Source organism: Ptiloglossa arizonensis, chromosome 1 (genome assembly GCF_051014685.1).
Source record: "Ptiloglossa arizonensis isolate GNS036 chromosome 1, iyPtiAriz1_principal, whole genome shotgun sequence".
NCBI classification, from domain to species: domain Eukaryota; kingdom Metazoa; phylum Arthropoda; class Insecta; order Hymenoptera; family Colletidae; genus Ptiloglossa; species Ptiloglossa arizonensis.
Window position 1 is genome coordinate 29723356 of NC_135048.1, and position 16586 is coordinate 29739941.

General features: G+C 36.8%; 4 protein-coding genes across 9 annotated transcripts; 2 read left to right on the top strand and 2 right to left on the bottom strand.

Annotated features, from left to right (window-relative positions):
- Nucleotides 1–1139: 1139 nt before the first annotated feature.
- LOC143147822 (gastrulation defective protein 1 homolog) lies at nucleotides 1140–3625 on the bottom strand. 2 transcript variants are annotated; one of them, XM_076313451.1, is made up of 2 exons: nucleotides 3350–3625; nucleotides 1140–3262 (listed from the first exon to the last, which is right to left on the bottom strand). In XM_076313451.1, exon 2 carries the CDS (start codon nucleotides 3247–3249, stop codon nucleotides 1261–1263), a length of 1989 nt encoding a protein of 662 aa, XP_076169566.1. In that variant the 5' UTR covers nucleotides 3250–3262; nucleotides 3350–3625; the 3' UTR covers nucleotides 1140–1260. The 2 variants fall into 2 exon arrangements, with proteins under 2 accessions (XP_076169566.1, XP_076169576.1); XM_076313461.1 differs by having other exon boundaries at nucleotides 3346–3625.
- Nucleotides 3576–6740, top strand: Def8 (differentially expressed in FDCP 8 homolog). 4 transcript variants are annotated; one of them, XM_076313476.1, is made up of 8 exons: nucleotides 3576–3772; nucleotides 4100–4296; nucleotides 4367–4658; nucleotides 4731–4901; nucleotides 5062–5115; nucleotides 5225–5463; nucleotides 5534–5769; nucleotides 5841–6740. In XM_076313476.1, exons 1-8 carry the CDS (start codon nucleotides 3757–3759, stop codon nucleotides 6085–6087), a joined length of 1452 nt encoding a protein of 483 aa, XP_076169591.1. In that variant the 5' UTR covers nucleotides 3576–3756; the 3' UTR covers nucleotides 6088–6740. The 4 variants fall into 4 exon arrangements, with proteins under 4 accessions (XP_076169591.1, XP_076169618.1, XP_076169610.1 ...); XM_076313495.1 differs by having other exon boundaries at nucleotides 3577–3772; nucleotides 4214–4296; XM_076313503.1 differs by lacking the exon at nucleotides 5062–5115 and having other exon boundaries at nucleotides 5441–5463.
- Su(r) (dihydropyrimidine dehydrogenase su(r)) lies at nucleotides 5175–16522 on the bottom strand. 2 transcript variants are annotated; one of them, XM_076313438.1, is made up of 16 exons: nucleotides 16192–16519; nucleotides 16000–16110; nucleotides 15008–15340; nucleotides 13946–14254; nucleotides 12745–13068; nucleotides 12153–12363; nucleotides 11884–12068; nucleotides 11587–11802; nucleotides 11143–11307; nucleotides 10917–11069; nucleotides 10723–10843; nucleotides 9802–10058; nucleotides 9533–9709; nucleotides 9248–9472; nucleotides 8996–9153; nucleotides 5180–8922 (listed from the first exon to the last, which is right to left on the bottom strand). In XM_076313438.1, the coding sequence occupies exons 1-16, from the start codon at nucleotides 16234–16236 to the stop codon at nucleotides 8844–8846; spliced, it is 3069 nt and encodes a 1022-aa protein (XP_076169553.1). In that variant the 5' UTR covers nucleotides 16237–16519; the 3' UTR covers nucleotides 5180–8843. The 2 variants fall into 2 exon arrangements, with proteins under 2 accessions (XP_076169544.1, XP_076169553.1); XM_076313429.1 differs by having other exon boundaries at nucleotides 5175–8922; nucleotides 9248–9709; nucleotides 16192–16522.
- On the top strand, nucleotides 6837–8828 carry LOC143147855 (phospholipase A2-like). Its single transcript, XM_076313541.1, has 5 exons — nucleotides 6837–6924; nucleotides 7134–7438; nucleotides 7615–7774; nucleotides 8286–8438; nucleotides 8508–8828. The coding sequence occupies exons 2-5, from the start codon at nucleotides 7141–7143 to the stop codon at nucleotides 8605–8607; spliced, it is 711 nt and encodes a 236-aa protein (XP_076169656.1). The 5' UTR covers nucleotides 6837–6924; nucleotides 7134–7140; the 3' UTR covers nucleotides 8608–8828.
- Nucleotides 16523–16586: the final 64 nt, after the last annotated feature.

The window sequence follows — 16586 nt, forward strand, 5'->3', positions numbered from 1 at the left end:
TATTTTCAAAACCTAATAATACGTATTTATTAAAAAATAATTTAAACCTTGGAACGACAATTTATTTCCAAATAGAATTGGTAGTGAAATAGTATAGTCATCTAGCGGTAAACAGATTAAACCACTGCTAAAGTTACTTTTCTCACAAACGAGATAGACGCTTCATCCTACGGAAGTTGGTGTCACACGATCTGAAATACCGACCTCGTAAAATATCATTAGTTTCTGACGGTCCTCTTCGTTTAGAGACGCTGATTCAAGGAACTACATTGAACAGAACCAACCACGTCGGTAAAGATAGTAAGTGTACAAAACACCCCTGTACAGAGTTTGTGGTTTTATTAAATTTACCGATTTCAACAAATATAATAATAAGTCCCATTCAACGTTTTAGGAATATGAAAGTAAAAGTATTTTCAAAGTCATAATCATCCTGGCAATTTAATAAAATTTCTCAAGTATCATTTTATATTCTGAAAAAGGAACGATCAAACAACGCCTGGAACGTTTAAACATCTTTCTTTCACTCATAATAATTTAAAATCGCAAAAGGAAATAGAGACAAAGGAAGAAAAGAATTTCAATGCAACAATACTTTAATTCCTATATTTTAAAAAGTTAATCTAAGTTCGCAGTTCATTACCTCGGTGTTACCCGCGACGAACAATTCTTCGCCGTGGGTAACATCGATTACCAAGTCCCACCACAAGGAGATTGCTGCGAGGGGGGACTCGAAAGGAAATAGATGGAATCAAGGTTCCTTTGATTTCTTCGTTTAATTCTGCCAAGCAATTACATTATTGAACAAAATTAGGCAAACTTGCTGATCTTACTAGATTGGTTCCATTTCCTCTTTATAAACCCAATTAATTTATACGAAAAGTTAGCATTTAATTTAATTCTCTTCTAAGCAGGAAGGTCTTTATCAATGACAATTTGTTTCAATTATTGATCGAAGAATTTATTTTCTTTTAACAGAATATCTAATAAATTTAAAACTTATTTTTTCTTCAATATAATGTACCTTGTGTAATACAAAACCATTTTTAATTTTCTAGTAAAATATGAAGAGCGTAATATTAATTATTGTCGCTCCTATAATTCTTTTATCAATAATCATTACATTTTTTTTCTTTAGTTCTTTTAATCCAATAATTTTTATTTCCTTCTATCTAGTAGTATTTATATATTATATACATAAAAAAAATTGTTACATATCAGGCAATAACATAAAAGTTTATATAACATAATATGTATTCTTTAAGTTTTTTGTTTTTTTGCGTTTGGCGCTCCGTCTGGATCATCCGTTTGAAAAATTGTTTGCGGTTGTGTTTTTTTATATGCTGGTGCAATCCAATATGGATTTTCTTCTGCTACTTTTGCATACTTCAAAATAGCTTCTCTAGGATCTTGGTCATCTTCTATTCTTTTACTTAATCCCAAATTTCGTATTACATAAGAACTAAGCGTGCCTCCGGAAGAAGCAACTCTTCCACCTTGTCCGGAAGTAATTGGTAAATCTGGTCTTCTCGATTTAACGGGATCCAGGCGATCTTTTTCCATTTGTTTGCGAACCGATTTAGGCCTATCTTGTCTAAACAATGGAAGTGCATGTGGTGTTATAATCTGCTGAGTTGACATTACTTCTATATGCTTCTGTTTAAGATGTGACTTTACAACACATAATTTTGCACCTCTCAAACTCTTTTTTGAATCATAGTATACTTTAACTATACCATTTCCGCAACCAACGAATATCTGATTCAATTTTGGGTGCCATAATGTTTTGATAACGTGTGAATTTGTTACACTTATTTCGTTAACTACATCAAAAGTTTTTGTATCGTAAAATAAAACTCTACCAGTAGTTTGACCTTTATTCAAGGACTCTCCTGTGATAAGAATCGAATCATCTGGATTAAACATGCAATCGGTTGTATCGTATCGCGAATATAAATTTTTAGCCTCAAAGACTGGTGATTTAAATGCTCTTAAGTCCCAAAGTTTCAACGAATCATCGCAACTCCTAGTTGCAAGCATTTGTCCAAGATAGGAGAAATTTAAACTTGATATTTCAGCACCTTGTGCATGTGCATTTCTCTGAATCAATGACGGATTAACAAAGTTTTTTCTATGATCCCACATTTGTATGGAACCATCTATACAACCACAAGCAACTACATTACCTTCTCGACTATAGCCACAAGTAGTTGGTATAGTTTTGACTCCATTTTGTGCTCTGCACTTTATTAAATGTTTATGAGCACGTGGTCTGTATAAGATCCATATTCTACATGTACTATCTTGTGAACAGGTGAGATACTCCTCTTTTGTAAATGGATGCCAACAGCCGCTATTTAATCCAGCTGTATGACCTTTTGTACGTGCCATATCTGTAATATATTGATCACCCTTGACAGTTTCACATTTCTCAAACCCATCTCGATCTAAAACTTTTGCTTGCGCAGTACCCGATATGACTAATATAACATCACCAGTCATAGAATATTGTAAACATTTGATAGGATGATTCTCGCAAGGTTGTAAAGTTCTAAAACTTCTCATGGATGAATCCATACCAGCAAAGTCCCAGAAACACACATCGTAATCGATAGAACCTGAAGCCAATCTTGCTCCAGAAGGATCTGCTGCAATAGCAGTTACTGCTTTTGTTCCATGAGTCATTGTAACTTCGTGACTGCATGGAATTTTATCTTTCAATTGTGTTTCATCCGTATCAGACTCTTCGTCGTCCTCATCACTATCATCTTTGTTATCTTTTGACTTTGAAGTTTTCCCTATGTCTGCTGAATTTTCAAGATCAGGTGGTATTGGAGGCCCAATTAAATCTTCATCTTCGTCGTTATTATCATTTTCTTGGTTACTATCATTGTCAAAACTTTCAGCTTCTTCTTCTAAAAGATTGTCAATAACTTCTAAAGTTTTTGTCTCTTTTCCAATGGCAATAGCTTTATTACTATTGATAGTTTTTGTAATGTTTTCCAACATTTCTTGCACATCAAAAGCTTTAGCTTTTTTTCCAAAGCCTGTTATGCCCATAACTTGTTTTAAATTTTGAGTTTCTTCTTCATCTTCTGGTTTAATCTCGTTCATTTTTGTTACATTTATCTCTAATGATTTTTTATCAAATGTCCCAAATCCAGAACTAACAGCTTCTGTATTTTGAGACTGTTCTCGATTTAAATCTTTACTAATTTTCCCGAAAGTTATAATTTTTTTTGTGTTCATGATTGTAGATTATCTGTAATTTTTTTAATACACAAAATTATACAAAATGTTTTTTATTGAATTTAAATATATCTTCTATTATAGAAGATTTATTACCTACGTTTTTATGGTAAATAAAGTAAATAAGTTAAATATTAAATCTCCAATATATATTAAGGTTATGACACTTCATTCATAATATTCATATTGAAGATCAATATAAAATGAATCGATCGACATGATTATTTATTTTCATATTCTTAAACATGTAGTAAAACTATTTAATTCGTAGCAAAATGATGTTTATAATATTCTTGATAAGCTTTAGAAGTAAACAAGTCTACACAATTAAATGGCAATAGTCAATACGCATCTGACACTTGCGTGACAGTACCAGTGATTCTCAAGTTTTATCATGAAAGACCTACTTTGATATATTTTTTTTCCAAGAGTGTGTGAAATGGAATTTGCTGTGTAACTACATTAAAAGAATATTGTTTATATAATGTAACATACTGATGGAGTTACATGCATCGATGTGGTGGTAACCATTAGTTTGAAAAAGAAGAAAATGAATACTCTGTTCCTATTTGTTTTAAATATTTTATAGTTTTAAACAGGTATCAGCAAAATGTGTTTAGAAAGTATCACCTTTTGAGAATTATAAAATAATACAACAATCATTGTCAATAGTTTAATAATTTAAAATTAATGACAATACTGAGACACTGTTCTTGGTACATAACCAAGTACATTTGGCAATATTAAGAGTATAGTATTCATATATTCTTTCAAAGAGTGAAATAAGAAAATATTTTATAACGATTAATAAACACAGTTAATAAACTGTATTATCTATAAAAAATGGTAGACATAAAAGATGATGTAAACAAGATACAAGATTGTAATTATGAACTAAGAAGGGAAGTTGATGGCTCTGGCACAGCGTTATCAACACCTTCCTCATCATCTGATTTTATGACAGGAGAAGCAGATGATAGTTCAGATAGCAGAAGCATAATACCTTTCAGTTTAAGATCAGTAGAAACTATACTTTCATTATCCAAGGTACAAAATAAGTTCTTAAGTATTTTTTATATAATTGCTTATTCCATACATATAATATATCGTATTCCAGGAGGTATCCGAAGAGGATCTTAAAGAAATGGTCGAAAAGTGTAAAGAAATGGTATTGGAAAGTGCAGAATGTTCAAATGAACGGAAGTGGCTCGTTAGACGTTTAATCGAATTACGTTTGAGAGTGCAAGAACTACGAGAAACCTCGGAACCAAATTTGCTCGAAACACAAGTAACTCTAGGACATCATTTGGTACCACAGAAATATCTTATAACTGTTCCTAGACCTGTGTATTGTGATCATTGCAGCGGAGCAATTTGGACTATGCTTCAATCATGGTATATGTGCAATGGTGAGATTTTTTTTTGTTACATATTATTCATTTTATTCAAATATGTATTGCATTTCAACTGCATTTTCATAGATTGCAAATTTTGTTGCCACTGGAAATGTTTAAATAGTATATGCAGAGTGTGTGTCCATGTAGTAGCCAGTGAAGCAGGTGGTTACACTTACACAAAAGATATTTGTCCTGAACAAGGCTTATCAAATCAGGGTTATCGGTGTGCTGAATGTAAAGTAAAAATAACATTTAGTAAGTATAATTAAATTAAAACAAGTTCTTCGTGCTAAAATTTCTGCAAACACAATAACATTGACACACAATTATATATGCTTTTATTATTTGATAATACTTAACTATTTGTACAAGTAATATTTTCTATTACGTGATTAAATTATATTTTCATTACAAGCTTTCTCGAAAGGATTATCCTTATCTTGTTTTGGAAGTTCTTTCACGAATACAGGTAACACATGTAAAACAAAAACAAAATTTAAAAAATATGTTTCTGAAATTAAAAACTAGTTTTGTTCATTTCTATTTTTTACAATGTAAAATATAATTCACAAATACAGATGCATGGTTCGAGCCACGACTTTGCGACTACAGTGGATTATATTACTGTCAAAGATGCCATTGGAATACAGCAATGGTAATCCCTGCAAGAGTAATTAGAAATTGGGATATGCAACCGCGACTCGTCTCTCGTGCCGCAGCGCAACTTTTAAGTCTTTTAGAGGAACGTTCCGTTTTATCATTAGAAGAATTAAACCCAAAATTATTCACTTTAGTTCCAGACCTGTCTTTAGTGAAGGTGGGATATATCGCATCTCCATAATTGAAGAAAGAAATTAAGTTACGAACTCAAGATTAATTGTGAACAGAGGATACGAGAAGAAATGCAGATGATGAAGCACTATTTGGTTCTGTGCCCGGAAGCAAGTAATCAAGGACTGCCATGGAAAATTGGAATCCGTACTCACTTGATCGAAAACTCGGAGAATTATTCCATCAAAGATATCCTTGATCTTAACAATGGAACTCTTCAGGAAGAAATTCGTGCCGTATACGACACTATGCATGCTCACATCACAGAACAATGTCAATTGTGTAAAGCAAGGTAAACTTCAACGGGCGAAGTGTACTCCAAGGCTTTTAAATTTAGTCATTGAATTCTAATTACGTTTATAGAGGTCACTTGTGCGAATTATGTGGTAACGACGAAATTATATATCCATGGGATACAAACTCTGTATCTTGCCATCAATGTACAGCTGTTTATCACCGTATGTGCTGGTCAAAACGAAATCATTGTTGCCCACGATGCGCGAGACTTCAAAAGCGGCGTGCCATACAAGATGAACAAACACCGGACACAGATGATTGCGTTACGGAAGACGGATGGAATACGAGTCAGTCCCTAAGCGACGAAACTTAAACCGTATAGATATATCTTTCGTCTTATGTACATTTCTCAAATCTTTGACAAGTCGATGTCGTTTATGCTTGCTCCCAAATATTAGGTCATCCATAAATAATGTCGTCTCTTACCGTACTTTAAATAAACACTTGAATCGCATCTCGGCAATGTGTTTATAGAAACTTCTTTCTATGTAGCCTAAAGAGTGCTCTCTCGACAGTCTATCGGTTGCATTCGAAGCAGTTTGATCGACATTTTTCACTTGAAAAAAAATTTAAAAATGAGCGTGTGCGAACTTCATTTGCGGCATTGTATGCTATACGAATTTAAAAAAGGTAGTTCAACTACGGATACGGTTAAAAACATTTGTGAAGTGTATGGCGAACATGTTTTAAATTTGAGAAAGTGTCAAAGATCGTTTTCCAAATTTCTGACGAAGCGGATTATAACTATGGTGTTATTACTCTGATGTGTGTATATTACGTTGCTTGCAACTTTTTTACAAAATAAATTCGTATTTCATTGTGTAACTTGGTACGACCATCTTTGATTTAAGTTTTTTCCATAGATCACGCTGGAAAACGTTGAAACGCGTCAAGTGTATTTCGTAACATCTAAAAATTGTCAATACTGTTATATGACGAACAATAAAATGCAGATGTTTAATTATACCTATTATTAATTTTACGATCAGTTAGCATTGTTTTGTAGATCAATTAACCAGATGTCGAATAATTGTGTGTTTAATTTCTGCGTATGATGAGCAGGTTTAAACGAATAAAACATCGCGGAATGGCGATGAAACGAGTAGTCGTGGTGTTGTTCAAAGGAACGTACCATCAGCATCGCACCAAGGTATCGATATCCTTCATCAAAAGAAATTGTTTCCGTTTCCGTTTCTAAATACATCAACTTTCAAAGTTTTATTACTCTCATAAGACCTTATGTGTTTAAGACCTTTGACACTTTTGTTCTGATAAGTCACGGAAAGCTCATAAAAACTAAATTATGCAAAAATAAACGACTCTTAGAATAATTTTATAATCGAGTTATTTTATGCGCAGTAATATAATGACTTGGATAAAGACACTTCTGGTTCTCATACTGGTTTCTTCGATCTTTGGATTTGGAGCGACGGAAGAATCCGAATCGGAGAAACCAAGAGAAACTTATGTCAGCCCGGCCGAGGAAACAATTCGGCTATTGATAAGATCTGGACGAAAGTTCGAGCAAGGGGTCGAAGCTCTTAAAAACGACTTGAGGTCACTGACGTCTTTCCTGCCGCAGCCGAATAATACAATCGTAAAGAAACCAACGATCGGGGATGTGCTGAATCCGTTTAAGTTCAGAATCAAGGCAATTTATCCAGGTAAACGACGCGTGTTTCGTAAATTTCGAGATTTTCGCAACGAAGAGCCGCACGCTCTTTTCCTTTGATTAAGTGTACAATACGTTGAACTATAAAAGCGCGATCACGATAGAGCGATATTACATCGCGTTGCATTTTTTATATTGGCTACAACTCGCTGTTCTTTTTAATCGTAGGAACATATTGGTGCGGCGACGGTGATGCATCCTCGAAGAACAGTAATTTCGGTTTGTTTAAAAGGACGGACGCCTGTTGCAAAGCTCACGATTCTTGCTCGCAGTGGATTCCAGCGCAAGGAACCCGAGGCGGTCTTGTGAACAATGGTATTTTCACGAGGTATTTGTGAACAATGGTATTTTCGCGGGGTATTTGTGAACAATGGTATTTTCGCGAGGTATTTGTGAACAATGGTATTTTCGCGAGTTATTTGTGAACAATGGTATTTTCGCGAGGTATTTGTGAACAATGGTATTTTCACGAGGTATTTATGAACAATGGTATTTTCACGAGATATTTGCGAACAATATTTTCACAACGATGAAGTAGACATTAACACTAGATTTACCAACCAGTAAAAATCACTGGTTTCAACTGCATTTACAAAGAAATTTACTTTAAATTCTACAGTATATTTTCAAAAGACCTCAGGACTTTTTCTATTTTATACGTGTAAACAATTTCATAAGTTCCTCTTTTTTAGAATCATCGTTTTTCCTGAGACACATATGAGAAAAAGCTTAATATACCGAAGTCTATCGGTAGTTCTAGTGTCGAAACAACGTTTTACATATTCAAAATCATTGTCGACTGGAAACTAAAGCAATATTCTTATATAATTTACAAACAGGTCACACTGCAGCTGCGATAAAGAGTTCTACGATTGTTTGAAGGGAGCCCGCAGCTTTGTAGCTACCAAAATCGGGTTCACGTATTTCAACGTTTTAAGGCCGCAATGCTTTAGAGAGTCTTATCCCACCGCGGGTTGCAGAAAATACGCAGGGTATGATGTATTTTCTTAATAATCGTTCGTGTTCTTTGTAACAGGTGTACAATTCGAATTGAATTCCAGGCGACGATTAATAGACGACAAGTGCTCGGAATATGAATACAAACATAATGAATCGAAACGATTGGAATGGTTCGATAATCCGGATTTTATCGTCATTTAGTTGCCCCGATAAATTAACATATAATATATTAATAATATATTAACACGTTCTCAGTATCGATGAAAACAAAATTGTAAATAAAAACAATTATTCCGTTAACTATCTTTCATTGTTTTTACAATATATACATTTTGTGATGCGTATGTAAACAAAATGAAAATTGAATAAAACTGATAATAATTCTTGTGGCAGGTAATATAATCAAATAATAGCAAAAGAAACATTGTCTACTCTTTTTATATAAAATCGTGTTCGATTTTTACGGAAGGTCGTATTCCTCTCTTAATAACGTGGGGTATTTTTTTAGGCGCCATGCTGAAACGAAACAGTATAGAATTCTTAAAACTCGATCTTGAACGATTGAGCGTGAAAGAGGTAGGGAACTTACGTAATGCAATCGATAATGGGACACACCGATAGGCAAAGTGCGCAACCGGTGCAGTCGTCGGTCACCTTTGGAATGTGAGTTTCGCTGTCAAAATGGATCGCTTGGTAACCGGAATCGTTGCACGCCATGTAACACTTGCCACAATTTATACACATATCCTAAACAGAGAAAAGACCGGTTAAGAATCAACGTACAACGACGAGAAACGAACGAAACTCGGAGTAACGTTATTCGAAGACGATCAGGACATACGTCGTCAATTAATGCTACCACTTGTTGCGTAACGTCCAGGTCCTTGAATGTTACGATATGTTTCACACCCTTGCCGATAATGTTTTTTATCATCGGTACAGGTGCGAGCGGTTTTAGCGCTGGCTTTGTAACCTCGATTGGCTTGTCGAGTGGATCCAAGTTCGCGTTGATTTCCGCTATCTTCTGTTCCCGAAGCTTCTGGTATTCGCCGAAGTACGGTATATTCTGTAATGTAAACCGATTGTTACTATCACGCAACGATGCGTATCGCTCAGCATCGAATACCTTGCCAAGAGCGTGTTGCAAGGAGATCGGTTTTCCCTTTTGGTGCTTGAAGGTCGGCGGACTCTGTCCGTCCCAGTCTTTCACCTGCTTCAGGCTCTTTAAGTACAGCAAAGCTTTCAAGCCAGTTAGGTAATCGTCGATCAAGGTGAAATCTTGATTCTGTATTGCGCTGCCGACCTATTTGTCAACGTTTGAGAATAATTCAATGTGAAACATAATGCGAATGCGGAGAACTCGCGAAGACGTTACTGTAAATCGTTCAAGTTCACCTGCAAAACCGAGGCCCCGCAATGAAGGAACTGAAGAGCAACGTCCGCAGAATCAATGCCGCCGATACCGAGTATAGCGAATCCGGGGAGCTTTTTCGCGATAGAGGAAACCGCTCGTAGAGCTTGTGACCTTATCGCGTTACCCGACACACCCCCATAGACCATGGAATCACCAACGGCTGGCGAAGGTGTTCCATCGGCGTGCAGACCCGTAAAACCTTGCACGGTGTTTATGGCAGACACTCCGTCAGCTTGACCTATAACATTAGGAATAATTATATTATTAACTGATAATACTATTAAGATACGTGGCTTCTAAGAATGATTAGTAAAGTTTTATCACATTCCTCTGATTCTCTTTTTTTTCACTGGTATTTTAAATAAGCTATAATTAGATATTTATCTTCCGCGAAGGAAAGTATCGAATATCGTCTTGCGAAAGACCATTGAATATACACGATCATCGAATATATAATAAAATCTGATTATTATCGCGTTGGAGTTGCTCTTTCACGAACTAATTTAATACACAGAACGGAAAGAAAAAAGAATTCGTAACTTTTAGGATAGATAGTATTTACCACACGGAGTGGAAAGATTCTGATAAACATGGTTAGAAAAATTAATATTTACAAACAAAAAATTGTTGTTCGAGTCAAAAATGTCAGTTTTCCCACCTATATTTATCAACACCTCTCTGCTCCACTTGATAAGTTGGTACTATCTACCTTAAAAGTTATGAATCCTTTTTTCTTTCCACCTTGTATTTAACGCTTTCCTCTGCAGAGGATAAATTAATATAAAACAATCTCTATGGATCTTATCGGGATTTTAAATACTTTTCCATTTTTAAATATCGATTTATTTTCTGCGGAGATAACCTGTCCGAAGCCTTTGGCAACGAGTTCACGAATAGACTACCTTCGTAAGCTGCTTCAGCTATCGAAACAATGTCAGTGATATTTGGTGTCAGCTTCACGAAGAATGGTATCTTCACGGCTGCTCGTAACCATCTCGAAATGTTCCTCACCAATTCAGGATCCTTGAACCCAACAATACTTACAGCGATTCTTAACAAATCGTCGACAAAGCGTTTAGAATTATAACGAACGTACTTGTCCACAAGCCAGCCCCATTCCAGCCTCCCCCATACCATGCGGACAGGACAGGTTCAATTCCAAGGCATCGGCACCGGCGGTTTCGGCTTCCTTAGCAAGATTCGTCCAATCTTCTTTATTGTATGTGCACATAATACTGGCTATAATAATCTACCAAGGAACGTAGATGATCAGTAATATCGTTGTTCGGAAAAGCTCCGAAGATAGGAATTTATCTTTAAACCTTAGTCGGAAAGTCTGCCTTCAATTCCTTGATGCTCTCGCACCAATAGGCTTGCGTTTTCTCGGATATTAATTCGATGTTCAAGAAATTGGCTTGCTCCGGGCCGAAAAGGTGCCGAGAAGACGTACCCCTGATTATCCGCGGTGACACGTTGGTGATCTGGTTCTGAAAAGTCACGTTATTATTTGTTTATTCGAATAAACGAGAATATGGTGTTCAAAAAAGTTAACGTTGAAGAATCTTCGTACATCGAAACCGACAAGGAACTATCAAAGCTTGGAAAAATAATACTATCGTTACGCATGCCCCTTTAAACTGTACACCTATGTCTCGAAGAGTCTTTTTTCATAGAATTATAAATAACGGAGGTATTTATGTGTTACCATTTAAATAATACACTTTGTATCACGAGGACATACTTATACGGTCGACGAATTCGCTTACTATGTCCAGGCAGAATGTTTTCGTAACGGCGAAGCCCCAACCGGCTTCGAAAGCTCGTCTGATCATGGCGCTAGTGGTGCAAGGTGGAGCAGAGGCAAGCCCGAAGGGATTTTCGAACTTCAAGCCGCACATTTCCACGGACAGATCGACATCGTCGATCGCTGTGTGGAATTTCGGCAATTGGGGTACCTCAGGCACTTCCAAGTTGTGAGAGTTCTATCGAGTAAAGTACAAAATATGTATTGAGAAACGTCGTTGCAACGAACGAGAACGGAATTGCATTTTTAAATATCTGACCTGAATAAATTTGTGAATGTACCAGGCGGCCATTTTTCCATCGTTCACAGATTCAACGGTTGTTTGCGCAACACCTGCGAGATCTCCACCGCAGAAGACACCAGGTACGGACGTGCTCATGGTCTCCATATTCACTTCTGGTAAGTTCCACGCGTTCATCTTAACGGGTGCCATTGCTCGAATCACTTTGTGAAAAGAAAATGTTCTTTAACCAATCGTTGTTGCGAGTTCAAATTAATGTTTTTGGAAAATACGATTTGGATTTCTACCGTTGGAATTCTGTAATCCCGATCCAAAAGCAGATATGACGAAGTCCGCCTTCAGTCTGCATACTTGTTCCTCGTCTTCCACCCACTCACCGTTTTCGTTCTCCTCGGTTCGACAGAATTCCATCGCGACTATCTTTTGATTACGCGTGATCACTCGTTTCGGTAATTGAAAAGGAACGAACTCGCATTTTTCTTCTCTCGCCAAGTCGAACTGAAATCCACAGGAATAGACATACATTCGCATGTGCGCTGCAAAAGTTTGGAACACAACATTTGCAACTTTCACATATGTTTAAAATTATCGAGCGACGAAATTCATTATTTTGAGCATATCATTAGGAACCTACATGCTATTGTGCTACGAAAGCAAATTATAATTGAAGCTCATCGTTTATAAAATTTTGAAAGATTCGGTGACAATTATTTACATTAGGGGACAATTCAGGGATTTTGATGATTTGATATATATCACCAAGGTGAGGTGAGGTCATCCTCGATACTATGCCATCGAAGTGGACCACTCGAAGTCCTTTTCTTATTAATGAATGTTTGGATGATACGATAAATATAATTTCGTCTAACCGATCGCTACCTCTTCAGGAACCGCGCGAATGTTGGTGAACCCTTTCTTGAACACCACGAACACCTTCTTCGCGCCGCATCTCAGGGCAGAGGTAGCGCAATCGAAAGCTGTATCGCCAGCACCAAGAACAATGACGTTTCCGTATAAGTTAGGCAACGCGTTGTTTTTGCACGCGCACATCCCTGGCTTGCTGCTCTTAGCCACCTGCGGTAAGAAACTCTTCGACGTGTAGAATCCCATTTCCTCGTTAACGTTCTCGAAAATTGATATCCTATTCGGTTCCGGTAGACCGATTCCCAAGAAGATGGCTTTGTATCCGGAATTTCTGAGACCCTGTGAGAATTGCAACTTATTAACATCTTTGGGCACATTGAATTAAAAAATCTATTACCTTCTCAATATTAGATATTTGTCAAATCAACGTGAAAAATTTAAATAACACAACTTGTACGGTGAAATTGTTAATAACGAAAACAAATATATATATAATCGTTCAAATGTTCTCAATAATGCGAAACAAATTTGAATTATTGAAAAAAAATGTTCATTCAACGAGATGAATGAAAGTAAATTTAGGACCAAACGCAATTAATAAATTGTATACCAGTATATTCGAGAAACTCTCTTCTATTCTTGAGGGCCAATTAGAACTTTTTAACGTTTTTACTTTTCATGTAATACCTCATTATTGCCGAAAATACTAGGTTTTTGGAAAAACTCTTGTTTTTTGAAAATTGGGTGCGATACAGTAATTCGCCTTCTGTATTCTTGTTTGGGGAGTATAGTTCTACAAGAATCATCCACTGATTATTGGAAGGCAGAAAAAAAGTTTCAATTTGTCGGACAGTCTTGTTAACGATGTTGGTGAGATTCGGTACAAAATATTACTTTGAACAACTTCTATTAGTTTTTTAGGTCTCTGTGACGTTTTAACACGTTGACTGCCGCGGCACCCATATTCGGGTGACAGAAAATTTCGCGTCGGGCCGCGTCACCCATAACCGTGTGATCGGTCCGTTCGACGTCTTTTATATGCATAACAAAGTTTGCACGCGCGTCTGATGTTTCTCTGAAATCGTGTGTTCTGTTGATAAAATTTTCACGCTTGGTGCAGTGGCACTCGTGGCCTGACGGAGATTTCATTGGAATCGCGGGTGGCAGTCAACGTGTTAACAGGTTTCCGATAACTTTCGAGCAGAGGTGTATCAACCTGTATCGTTAAATCGTTCACAGATAACGATCTACCCAATTCAATCTTCACACCCAGATCTTTTACGAGATCCACTTCGAAATTGATAACATCGTACGGTAGTCGATATTGCGGAATCTCCGAGGAGCTCAGTCCGCCGATGTAGTCTTGCTTCTCGAAAATCGTAACGTTGTCGTAACCAAGACGGGCGAGGAACGTCGCGCACGATAAGGAAGCGGGACCACAGCCGAGTAGCGCAATTTTCGTGTCAGCGTGAGGAACGCTCTGTCCAGGTATTCTCGTTTGTGGTATCTTCATCTGCTTGAAAATCTACGAGGCGAAACAATAATTGTTATGACAATATCTAAAAATTAAAGTAGAAAAACGGATTCTGTATGAAAATAATGCTAGTTAGGATCTTTATCGATTTCGTTCAACATGACAATTCTCTATTAGCGGCTTCGATAGTTAACATTGAAATGCATGTGGTTGCAGAACTACAACAAATTTATTCTTCGTTTACACAGAGAGTGTGCCAAGTAAAGTGTTACAAGTTCTTTTCCTCAGACTTCAGTTTTGCTATAGTTAAATAGTACAGGGGGCTAATCTTTGAGCGTGTAACAAATTTTATCGAGGTGACTGCTAAGGGTGCAAGTGGTGTCCCCAACAATTTTTAAAACGGAGGACGGTATCAATCTTCCGTTATGAAAGTAACTCTCGTTAAACCGAATAACATTTACTCGAACCGTCTTTTTTTATTAGTTATAGCGGAAAATTACCTCGAGGAAACTAAAGGGATGCGGCTTGAACGAAAAATATCAAAATAGCGTTATTTTGTTAAACGTTTAAAATGATAAGTGCTTGGATTTCACGCACTTATCGAATCTACACCTCGATGATAAAAAATTAATACCGCCTCTCGTTTAAAAAGATTTTGGTGATCCCCCTTTCCGTCTCGGCAATCACCTCGAAAAATTTGTCGCGCATGGAACTTTCCTCGCGGAAAGAAACGCTGGTGCACGATGTATTAATCGCCGTAAAAATCAACGCGAAGCGTTAATCGAGCACTCATCGATCCCTTACATCCGTGGCGAATTGCTGGAGACCACCGATATTTATGGGCCCTTCCTCGGTCGCATACAAGTTGCATCCACCCACGCAAAGGTCGCTGGTCGGGCAAACCATACCACAGGTAAGACCCAACGGATTGTCCGACAGAATCGCCTTCGCCGCCCCGTAGTAGTTCTTATTCGAAATGGACGTAATGAAGGACTTGATGTCCAGCTGTGTCGGGCATGATTTCTGACACGGTGCGTCCGCGCACTTCAAACATCGCGCAGCCTCCTTCAACGCGCCCCGCTCGCTCAACGTGGTGTGCTTGATGTCCTCGAAATTGTTCATCAGTGACGGACATATCTGTAGATTCGAAATTTTGTAAATAAACGAGACATTTTTAACACAAAGGATCCATTCACCGCCACCTAACCAATCACCTAAGCTGTTTCACTTAAAATCCTGGGTAAACCTTGAAAAAGTATGCACAAAAAAAATTTATTGTACGTAGTTGTAAGTGCAATTAATACGATAAGAGAAGGCGGGGCTCAATTTTATGTAAAATGATAAAATAAATCCTTGTCGGTAAAAGGGAAAACAAAGCAATTAAGAAGAAGTTATAATTGGAATATTTAAATTATTAACATAACATAATTAACATAACGTTTCTCGAGTTTCGAAAAATATAAGTAAAATGAGAAAAAGAGATGATTCGCTGAGATCGCTACTACTTAAAATATTAAGCATCCGAGCATCTTGAAATCAGCAACAAAATTGACAGTCGATGAACAACTGCATACATGTATCTCACTCAAAAGAAAACACATTTAATTGATGCCAAAATGTACAGCTTTTTTATACGGTTTGAAAACATAAATGACAAGAATTACAAGAACGTAAATTAAAAGTGCAGTAATTATTTAGAAATTTCGAGACATTCAACCGCTTTCACGAAAAAGTCAATAACTAGTCCTAAATTGCTGTCAATTAGAAAATCATATCTGTACATAGATATCTCTTACGTTGCATTTCTCATAGATGTTCCTCTTCCACTTCTTCTTATTCTCTTTCGTACACGCCGAAGGAATCAGGTTTGCAAATGACTGTATCTTCGGATTCAGGTTCATAATATTCTAAAGACGGGCATTTATTTCAGATAGATCGAAAAATATGCCATAGTTGATCTTAAGAAGCGAATCATCACCGATACTTACTTCAATATCAGGGACATCTTTACTGACTACCACGGTAGGTGCCATAATTTTGCAGTAATGTAATAAAATTGCACGTAATAGTTCCAATTGTAAACAAGTTGCAATTGCGTGAAATGTTTGGTAACCGAAGCAACTTACTACGAGTTACGGTGACAAACGAATTAAATTCACTGGTACTGTTTTTTTTTGGAGCGACAAGACTCTAGCTAGTTGAATATTTAAACACTTCACACGCACGAACTGTCTGCTCAATATCGAATGTTGTGATAAGAAGTGGTCTTCGAATTATGTCTAATACTGCGCAAACTACGAAAGAAGTGGCAACACTGATTAGATGGAAAACGTGACGGAGTATTTCATCCCCACCATTTGTCCGTTATGCACGTACGCACACT